This window comes from Sinocyclocheilus rhinocerous, unplaced genomic scaffold (assembly GCF_001515625.1).
Source record: "Sinocyclocheilus rhinocerous isolate Xijiao unplaced genomic scaffold, SAMN03320098_v1.1 scaffold480, whole genome shotgun sequence".
Taxonomy (NCBI): domain Eukaryota; kingdom Metazoa; phylum Chordata; class Actinopteri; order Cypriniformes; family Cyprinidae; genus Sinocyclocheilus; species Sinocyclocheilus rhinocerous.
Genome location: NW_015655401.1, coordinates 522,399 through 533,872, shown reverse-complemented (window position 1 = coordinate 533,872; position 11,474 = coordinate 522,399). Strand labels below are relative to the sequence as shown.

Genomic DNA, 11,474 nt, shown 5'->3' with positions numbered 1-11,474 from the left:
TATATAAATAAGAAAAAAATATTGTAGATTAAAAAAAAAAAGTGTTTGTATTAAAAACAAAATAAAAATATACTTAATTATAAAAATTATAATAATAATAATAATATAACATTTTATACATATATCAATTTCATACATATTTTGTATAATACATATATGAGTAGATTTATACAACATTGCGGTGTTTAACATTGCAATCGCACCTAAGGTCTCCCCTGTACAGAGCTCTGTACAAATGAATAGTAACTAAACTAATTCATAAATGTTTAACTATTACACCTTATGAGAGTTACAGATCCTGAAAACACATTAAATAATTATGTATTAATCAAACAAAAATATGGCTCCTCAACACATGTGGCTCCCCATGACTTCTAAACACCAGTGAGTCGTCTATTTGTCCCCCAGTGAGAGATAAACACAATAGGTAAAACAGATGCAGGATGTGGCCTGCCTGATGAAGATAGTATGTGTCAGAGCAGCAGGAGCGGTTGTGCGCTCATGTCACATGGAGTAACAAGTGGCCTCTCCATCTGTTTCTCCAGACAACAGCAGCACTGGCTGAGGAAGAGCATCACTAATTCAGTGGCTAAGACCTTCTGCAGTCGAGCAGCGGCGCAGTGTCACTCTCAGCGTATGGAAATACAGTTAGGGCTGCGGGACGGGATCCCAGAGGGGGCTGGGGGACTGAAACACCTGTTTTCTCCACAGAGAAGTGTTTCAGTCAAATCCCACACTTTAATTGAAGGCATAAGACAAGCATCGGCTCTCACAAAGGGGGGATTGAGAAAGCGCAAAGACCATTTGTTGCCACTCATTTAACCTGAGTTTATGTAACTGCCAATCTGACTGACCACCAGAGACAGTATGAGAGAGTTGAGACGGACCACTGGAAGAAAAATAAGTGAAATCATAAGACTAAATATGGTGTGTATAAAAATGAAAGTGTCACCTTATTATAAAAGAGCCGATCATGTGTTTGTTTACTCTAGAACGTGCATGCGCATTAGCTGGACCAGCCTGAAAAATATTCATTTTGTAGCATCATTTGAGCTAAAGAAGCAAAATTAGCATTTTATTGCTAATTTGAAATAAGTCATTAAAACCTAATCTTCGGGTGATTTGGTCTGAATCGGAAATCGCATACTTCCCTACTATATAGTACAAAAACAGCATGTGAAAGAGTAGTATGTCTGAATTTACAGTATTTATAAAACAGTAGGCAAGAAGTACCCGGATGACCTACTATTTCTGCTGAGATTCTGTAGTGCACATCCAATATATACTTTACTATCCCATGAGGCCACAGGAGAGGATCTGTGAATGTCAGTGAAGTGACACAACTGACACTGGTAGGTCACATGACAATGACAACATGCCAGATGTAGTAAGTCCAGTCATACTACACACATTCATGCTATATAGAACATACTTTTTTTTCGTCATGAACTAATTACTTATTCAAAAGAAGTACATACACAGCCTTGGTCTTTCCCAATTCAAATAGATGAGATGCCAATATGGCTGCCAAGTGACTGACTAGCTTTCAAGGGACCTCGCTGACTACTCCACCTCTGCATCCTACTACAACTGTACTTACTGCAGTTGACATTACTGGAATGAGATGTACAATACAACTACAGCAATAATTATGCCAGCTTTCACTCACGACTGATATACCAAATACCAGCTGTTGCTATACCTGATTTCTTCTCCCATTGCGATTGACAGAAGGTGATTTGGCGGTATTTCTGGGAGATATTTTGGTGGGCTCAGAATCGACTCCATTGATCTGGCCCACATTCATCACAGTGCTCATCATGGAGTTGATGGAGGACAGCTCCTCCTCTGTTCTAACTCCACCTTCATCTTCATCTTCATGTTCTGGTTTGTCCGTTCCATCATAGTCTGCTTCTATAAATAAAATTAAAGTGAGTTAAAGGTAGGGTATGTAATTTTTCAAAAACACTTTAGAAAGCTTACATTTCTGCCGCAATTCTGCGCGCGAAAGATCATATTTTGAGCGCACAAAAGTGCATTTTGCATGCGCGCGATCTGAGTTTTGTGGAGAAAACGTTCGTTTCGCAAAGAAAAAAGTATTTCGAGTGCACGAAAATCAATTTTGCATTTAAAATAAGTTTTTGGATATGTGCAGACCTTTTATTTTGCGCGTGCAACGTTTCACTAGCTTGCTCACCTGATGCCCGCCCTCAGTGCTCTCACAACCCAGCGTTACAATGTGCCATAATTCCAGCCAATCCGAGACTAGGCTGCTAAATTTTGATTGGCTGCCTTGACAACCACTCACAACATTCCTTGCATTACCTCGACAGCAGAAGAGGAAAAATACAGTGCATGCATAATTATTATGCAAGTTCATATTCTGATTATATTTTTTTCCAAGCACATTTTACCAATTCCAAATAGGGGCAAGACCCTTTTGGGGTAGGGGTGTGTTTGTTTTGGTGATTTCAAATATCAACATTGGCTACTAGAAATCACTTACTCTGCCTTTAATAATGACAGAATCTTTCTCATAGAGTCTCATAGAGCCGCTGTGGCATCTTACCTTCGACAGGTTCAGGTGTATGTGTGGAGGACTGATTGTTCACAGCCTCTTCTGACAAATGAGACTGTTCATTCACATCAGCAGCACCAACACCATTGCTGACAGTCTTCTCAGGGGAGGCACTTTCCATTTCTAAGAACAGAGAATATTCATTACTCACACAGAACTCAATATGACATCAATTTTAGAAGATATAATTAATTAATTACTTTTCCCATCTGCAAAGGAAGCCATGTGGAAATCATCTTATCATTGTCTAAATGGATACAATTAATCTCTGCAGGAGCTGTAGTGTGTTTTACAGGAGCAACTTTATCAAGGGTCAACTTCCTCTTTTAGCACATGTGCTAATAAATTGTTTTCATACATTCAAATAGACAAAACAAAGGCCAAAAAACAAACAAACCACCAATTCTAGATTATGAACATAAAAAAAGACTATGTTAAGTCTGCAAAAGCCCCCAATATTAAAGTAAATTTTCATTTTTTAATGCATGATGGAAATAAGTCTCTTTCAATAGCTGACCAAAAAGACGAAAAGACGAAGTGTCTGTGTTTGGATGTGATTTGCATGTGCCATTTTTATATGTATGTACACTACCGTTCAAAAGTTTAGGGTCGGTAAGATTTTTTTAAATGATTTTGAAAGAAGTCTGAAGGCTGGATTTATTTGATTAAAAACTGTAAAAAATCTATTAATCTTAGTGACCCCAAACTTTTGAATGGTAGTGTACATATTGGATTAAAAAAAGCTACATTCTTCCCACAAACATCTCAGTTTGAACTGAGCTCTATGTATTGTGTTGTCTAAAAGTGAAGATAGGAAAAGCACTGGCTGTGGACTGTTTGAGGCAGCTGTGGGAGTGTGATACTACAGCGAGAGAGGCCCATCCCAGTGAGGGGGGTGGTGCAGGGTGAGGAGACGAGGGAGAGAAAGATGAACGACACGTACATGAGAGCAAAGGAGGGGAGGCAGAGATGGAGGAAAACGCAGAGAGAAGAGTGAAATGTGAGAAAAGTGTAGAGAGAAGACTGGAAAAGAGAGTCGAGAGACTGGGTGCATGGTCACACGGGAGAAACTTGGTAGTCTTTCTGCTGTGAAGAGAGGAACAGTAGGGGGTTGGGTTGAGCGGCAAAGCAGGAAGTGGCTGTGAGAGTAGTGGAGTGTAGACGGTTGTCTGCTGTACTCTCTCTTGCTCTAACCATGCGGCCCTGCTGCAGTTTGTGTGCACTGTAGCAGGGTGTGATCACCTCTGCTGGAGGGGGAAGGGTAGGAAATCCCCCTCCCAGCTCCCACCATCCCAAACTCTGCTCATATACTAACACTGGTTGGAAAAGTGAGGACGGAGGAGTCTGATTATCCTCTATTTCCATAAGGATTCAGCTTTGAGGAAAAGAGATGCACGTATTCTGCAGTGTAATGCACTTTTTACACTGATTTTACACTGGAGGTCACCAGGTTGCTAGTTAGCATTGCTATGCATTATATCAAAATTAAAATGAACAATTATTAGTGTAGGAGTCAAACTCATTTAGAATGACTTCAAATTCTGACCACAAATCAAACAGATCAGTGAAATCTCTATAGTGTTGCTTCTCATTTGCATAAAGCTAAACTTTTCTCAACTCTGAACACGTCCAAATTGCATCACCAATGGTCGCTGTTGCTTATGTTGACAGAAACCGTCCACTTTCGCTGAAAACAAATGACATCTGGTCAACGTGTTGCTGCAGATCACTATGAGTGTCAGGTCCTTAAGGCCTGATACCGAAAAAGTTTCACTAAAAGCCAATGATGTGCACATTTGTGCTAATTTATTTAAAAATCCACTGAGGACCATTTAAATGCTTGCTTGCTGAATTTATGTATTCATTTCTTTCAAAAGAAAAAAACTAAATTCACTGAGTATTTTTTTAAAAAGAATAAGAAGGATAAATGGATCGTTTAGAGTGTGTAGCCTCAATACGGTTCTAAGCCTCACAGATGCTGCATGTAAGTGTTGCAAACTGAGATAGCAATACAGCATAGATCCAGAGATTATCTCCAGAGATTAATGAGCTGTTATTAGCCAAGCATCTTTGGACTAATTGAGAGGATTAAAGACAGTAATTCATTAGCTAATAATGACAGATGGGCATCACAGTTAAACATATCATCATATGGTTCATAGGACTAATATAATGGCAAGATATTTGGTATATGAGGGACAGAAAATTAAATGAACTGGCAGGAGGTAAATACAGAATACAAAAAGTATAATTCAAAAAGCAATATGCAATACCGTTCAAAAGTAAGATAAGATTTTTAAAAATGTTTTTGAAATAAGTCTCTTATGCTCACCAAGGCATTTGATCACACTGTATTTGATCAAAAGTACAGTAAACACAGTAATATTGTGAAATAGTATTACAACTTAAAATAACAGTTTTCTATTTTAAAATGTAATATATTCCTGTGATGCAAAGCTGAATTTTCAGCATCATTACTCCAGTCTTCAGTGTCACATGATCCTTCAGAAATCATTCTAATATGCTGATCTGCTTCTCAAAAACATTTCTTATGATTATCAAAGTTGAAAACAGATGTGCTGATTAATATTTTTGTGGAAACTGATGCATTTTTATCCGAATTCTTTTATGAATAGAAATTTCATTTATTTATTTGAGCATTTATTTGAAACAGAATATCTTTGAAACATAATAAATGTTTTTACTGTTACTTTTGATTCATTTAACGTGTTCCTACTGAATAAAAATATTCATTTTCTTTAAACAAACAAACAAACAAAAAAACACTTACGAACTCCAAATCTTTGAACAGTAGTGTACAAGACAAGTAAACAAAAAAACATGCTGCTGCACTGTTTTAATGTTGTGAGCGGTTGCCAAGGTGTTGCTATGAAGCCACTCAAGCGTTTTGAGTGTCGTTAGCATGTTGCTATGCGGTTGCTAGGGTGTTCCAAACAAGCCAATTTCCAGGTGTCATCATATTCTCATTCCTAGATGATACTTCAGATTAGTGTTTTTTTTCAATCATGTTAAAGCTATGCAAAATAAGCATGAGCAATAATAACAGTAACGTAAATGGTAATAACTCAAGAAACATTATACGCGTGAAGAACAAAAATTATAAATAGAATAAAGGAGTGCTGATGCTCTGACAGACACTGTCCAGGCAAGCACATGACCTCTTACATCTACAGGCTATAAAAGTGTCTTAGTTAAAGGGAGTGTGGGGATTATATAGACCTTCCCTCCTACTGGGAACAGATAACACTGGATAATGATGAGTCCATCTGCCCCTGACCATCACTCTCTTTTACACACTCACACTTCAAGGTGAAAACAACAGGACAACAGGAATCAGAAAAAGAGGCATACAGGCTCATCCATGGAAACTCTGAAGAAAATATTAGCTCTGGTCCAAAAATGAATGAGTGGCCTATATAGACAACTACCTTCTTAAAGCAGCACCGACAGAAAAACCCTGTGTTGAATGAAAAATAACAAATTTCTCTCACTTCCACCACAAATTTTCAATGAATCATTGCAATGAATTCTGGGATTGCCCCACTAGGCTTTGGAGCACAGCAATAAATGTTCTCAAATCCCAAGGAATACCCCCATACTGAATGAATGCTCACAGTAGATTTATGATTTCATTCAGTGTTCTTGACTGTTTTTGTTTTGTTCCTCCTTTGGTTCATAAGTACACAGAGGAATGGAAAATCTGACCCCCCCCCCCCGTTCCACCAGAGAGAAAGCAGGGAACTTGTGCATTTCCTGTTTGGTGTGGTGGCTGTGAAGTTCTAGGGAATGCGGAGCCATTCTTCTCCTTTGCTCCCCTGTTCTTCCCTGTTATCATCCTCCATCTCACTCACTCAAACACTCCTCTCCACCCAATCCATTCCTCTCTTTCTCTCTGACTAATTTTGGAAAATCAGCATCATAATCTGCGACGCGCTGATGCTCTATAGCAACATGCACACTGTGAGGAATATTTTATGAGCCTTAAAGAGATCATTTACCCCAAAAAGAAAATTCTGTCATCATGTATCATGTCATGCCAAACCTGTATGGTTTTCTTTATTCTGTGAAGCATAAAAGAATATATTTTGAAAAATGTCTTTTTCTGTACAATGGAAGTCAGTTGGGTTCAATGTTGTTTGGTTCCCAACGTTCTTCAAAATATCTCCTTTTGTGTTCCGCAGAAGAAAGAAAGTCATTCAGGTTTTTAATGACATGAAGGTGAGTAAATGATGACAGAATATATTTGGGTCAACAAATCTCTTAATGGAGGCTGAGCAACACCTCCTGACTATCCACACAGACAGGAAAAATAACAGCAGCTGTCTGATTTTTGGGAGGAAAGTCTTTAGGTGCTTTTCTGTTATTTTTTCTTTACCAATAGACCCCAACCCCTTAACAGCAGTGTTTGGTATTTTGCCAGAATCTGTTAAATTAAACACATTACATGCTGATAGTGTAGTCTTTACTGGCTTGGTGACTTATTCTTATGAAATGGAAGTCAGCAGCTCCCCCTCCTTATCGCCAATGGCTTTTTGACTTTTTACACGCTCTAATCAGGATGGAAGATTCGGTTTGCAATAAAACAAAAGCCACAACTTTTTCTGAAAGTCTGAAGCCCTTTTCTGGAATATTTTAAGGAAACAACTACATCTTAATTTTATAATATAATAGAATTTTTACAAATTAATTTTTTTCTGTCTTTTTTTTTTTTCCTTCTCCCTATTTTATTTTATTTTATTATTTATTTATTTATTTGCCTGGTGTTTTCTTTTTTCATAATCTGAATGAATGTATGGTTGTATGTTATATGTAAATATGTGTACATCTATAAAATTTATACTATCTTACTATATTTATGTTATTGTTACTTTCTGTCTGACCTAAGATGGACCAAATAAAAGCAAAAGCAAGGCTCTGGATATTGTACAACTAATTACCATATTTTTCATCAAGTGATATGACATTGATATACCAATACTGCTTGAACCAAAACCTGCTTTTTACCTTAAAATGTACTGATGTGATAACCATCATAATAATACGGATGGTACAATAGAAATCCAGATGATAAATCAGAGTCCATCGTAAGTGGCACACTAATACAAATCACTGATAACAAAAATATAAAATAAAATATAATAACATGCAGGAACTTCTGGAAATGTCCTTTTACTGTTTTTCACTATAATTTATATGGTAATTCATAATTTGAACTTGAAAAACTATACATTTGACAGTATTTTAATGTAATATTACATATCATGCAATGTTAAACCATTTACAGTTTTTACCGTATATGGTAGGATAATTTAGTGTTAACCAATTAACTGAATTTTCAAGCATTTTAAAATTTTTTCCTGTAAAAATCTTAAACATTTTTAATAGCATATGGATTAAGAGATCTGTTATAGGCCTGACATCTGAACCCAACACCTATACTGCAACCTCACACACATGCACAGAAGAGTCAGTAGTGTCAGGTGTCTTTTGCATATTTACCCATTTTAAGGTCTGGGCTAAACGTGTCACTGGGTCATGGAGCCACAGGGTCACAGGCGCAGGATGAGGGACAGCGATCTCTGCTCATACTGAAAGAAAGCAAAACACACAACCACACACAATTACGACACAAAGCAAGTGTTACACCACAAGAAAGCCATATAAACAAAGCGAGTGTTGTGTTTAAAAAAGCACACATTAACACAAGAGTTAAAGGGAGCCAAGTCACTGAGTAAGCATGAAAATGTGATTCCCCTTCAGGGTTAAAGTGAGAAATCCTTCAGGCTATGAGCGGCTGGTGGATTCAGAGTGTGTTTTCCCATGAGGTGAGGCCCAGGAAGAGACAGCCACCTGAAAAGGCCACATGAGAAAGACTGACATCATTTCAGATGTGCTCTCTGTAGTGTAAAGGTAACAGGAGAGATCCAGCCTCAGGCCTCTTGTTCGGCTGGTAAACTGAAACGCGCCGCCATCACATAACACAAAGTCCCACACACTGCCAAGTTTCCTTTCTGGTGGGTGCAGGAGCCAGTGCTACAGGCATCTGTAGCATTACTACTGCTTTTACAATAGCATATCACAAGAGCTGGTATTAAAAGACCCAGGAACAAAAGGAGACAGAAGAGCGTGAGGATGGGGGGATAGAGACAGGATGGAGTGGCGGATGACGTTATGGAGATGGATGGAAGGCAGATGGATGGAGCTTAGGATTGTCAAGATGCGTAAAACAGGCTTATACCAAATTATCCAGTCAGGAAAAACATATGTGGGGCTGACAGTCTTTCATGTGATGTGGGTTAGAGTGCACATTTACACAGTGGTGGACATTTTATATAACAAAGAAGCTAATGTGATCTCGCATGCTGGAGCTCATGCTGCTATAACAAGTTTGAGACCCCCATTTTTTTCCTTTCGCACTTTTGTGTCTCCTCTTAATAAAGTTTTTGTTAAAGGTTTTGTTTTGTGTTCATGTAAAGGTTTTTTGATTTTGTTCAAAATAATGCGAAAAAATTATGATCATTAAAAGATTTTTATTAAACCATATGGTAGTTGAAAATATGATGAGAAAAAAAATGCAAGATATGAATAATGTAACAATGTTTTTAGAAGAGGAAAAATATTTAAAGTTTGGACTGTTAGTTTTTTTGTTCTTGTTTTTTGTCATTTATCCATTTTTGTCATTTTGCACATTTTGCACAACATTTTTCCTCTGTTAAAATTACACTATTATTCAAAAGATTATTTGTAAAAAAAAAAAAAAAAAAAATGAATACTTTTATTCAACAAGAATATTACAAAAGATTTCAAATAAATATTGTTGGTTTGAACTTTCTATTCATCAATGAATTTTGGGGAGGAAAAAAATAAATAATAATAATTACTGTTTCCACACAAACATTAAGCAGTAAAACTGTTTTCAACATTGATAATAATAAGAAATGTTTCTTGAGCAGCAAATCAGCATATTACTATGATTTCTGAAGGATCACGTGACACTGAAGACTGGAGTAATGATGCTGAAAATTCAGCTTTGACATCACAGTAATAAATTACATTTTACAATATATTTAATTATTCATTGAATATTCAATCAAATTGTAATTATATTTCACACTATTACTGTTTTTACTGCATTTTTGTACTGTAAAAGCAGACTTGTCGAGCAAGAGACTTCTTTCAAAAATACATGAAAAACTTACTGAAATTTTAAACGGAAGTGTATATGCCATTTTAGTCCATGAAAAACAATGACAAAAACTACTGATTATTAAAATTTTCAACAAAAATAGAAAAAAATAAAGACAAAAAACTGTGTTGAACAACCCAAGGTAATGGGTTTAGTTCCCAGGGAACACTTATAAAATGTATACAAATGAATAAATATAAATGTAAGCAAGACAGGAAATAGAAAGACTTCTGCGCACTTTGCTAGTGTAATGCTCTTCAGGAGGCTGAAACGACAGTGAAACTGAAAAAAGAAAGAGTGTGTGTCTGAGGCAAGAGTGTGTCAATGCTCTTGCATCCCTGTGTGACAGGCACAGGCAAGTGTTGGATTGTGGGCAGGTGTTTGCTCATGGGGCTATCGCGTTCTGCTGGCTCTACACTCCACACTGTTCCTGTATCAGTTTCAGCGTGTGTGTGTATGTGTGTTTGTGTTGAGTGGGGGAGGTGTCAGGATAGAAGGGTCTCGCTGGGAATGGGGGCTACAACACTCCAAGAATCGGGAGGAGGATTCCTGACAAGAGGAGACACCCAGAGAAGGTTTCTGGTTAAACTGGTTCTACTGCTCAGCTCTCTCTCTCTTTGGGTGGTTCTCCTCCTCCTTTCTCCTTACAAACTCCATCTCGTTTCATCACAAACTTCTTTTGCTGCATTTCCTGCACATATTCATTTTTTTAAAGGTCCTGCGTTGATTTGAATGTGTCCTTTAGTGCTCTGCAATCTTATCCACGCAAAAAAAAACAACCGAACAGAGTTCAAAATTATAAATATTAAATTACCGGGTCTATAAACACACTATAAAATGTTACAAGCAGTATTACAACACGTACTGCAATTCTTCTTCATATTGAATTAGAAAAACTAAAATAGACAATCCAAACCAGTATCCGTGTTGTACAACATGGTAGCTGGTTCCTAGCTGGTCCAAGATGGTCCAAACTGGGCACCTGATTGAGCTGGTAGACCAGCTAGACACCAGCGATCATGTTCCAAAACACAGCTATCATTGGTTTCAGCTGGATTTTCCAGCAGGTGAGGGAATAGTGAGAGACCGAGACAAATCAAAAAATGTGCTTGATTGGAATGAACACAAGGGGTTAACGGGGAGGAGGAGGGGGGAGCGTATGAGGCCCTTGGCAAAGCAGCACTCAGCTGTCACTCCAAACAGGTGGCCCTGATATGACCTTTGGCTTCTATTGCATACAGCAACCATTTTGTTTCAGGCAATCAAGCCAGAAGCTCCAGCAAAGCCCATGACATCACACAAGGAGGATGAACTGCTGTGAGAGGAGTCAAGAAGATCCAAAGATATGCTTTATTTGTGTTTGGCTGAAGGATGCTCACAGTGTATGATGCACAAGCTCAGTGGCGTAGCGAGTCAGCCCCGGGCCCATATGCAAAAAATTTACCCCCCCCCACCCCCACGTTATGGGCTCCAACTCGGTTAACTTACCTTAGGCCCTATTGTAGATTTTTCTGAAGTAAATAACGTTACGTGAATCGTGACTATTCACAAGCTGTTTTATTTACCGTCTAGACTAATGCTTGCAAATGATGTTTAAAGGTTTCAAGTCCATTCATTATTTGTAGCACGCAAGCCACCCAATAATCGCAGCTTTGTTACTACAAAGTCTCAGCCTTCTGTCAATTTTAT

The 11,474-nt window shown here is 37.8% G+C and overlaps 1 protein-coding gene across 1 annotated transcript in view; it reads right to left on the bottom strand.

Moving 5' to 3' along the window:
- LOC107718094 (ras-responsive element-binding protein 1-like) overlaps positions 1 to 11,474 on the bottom strand; it is a 38,850-nt gene that overhangs the window by 14,701 nt on the left and 12,675 nt on the right. Inside the window, exons 2-4 of the mRNA XM_016525039.1 lie at positions 8,099 to 8,187; positions 2,570 to 2,701; positions 1,703 to 1,914 (exon numbers count right to left, since the gene is read on the bottom strand). Coding sequence (XP_016380525.1) covers positions 1,703 to 1,914; positions 2,570 to 2,701; positions 8,099 to 8,102 — 348 coding nt within the window. The 5' untranslated portion in view covers positions 8,103 to 8,187. The remainder of the gene's footprint in view (positions 1 to 1,702; positions 1,915 to 2,569; positions 2,702 to 8,098; positions 8,188 to 11,474) is intronic.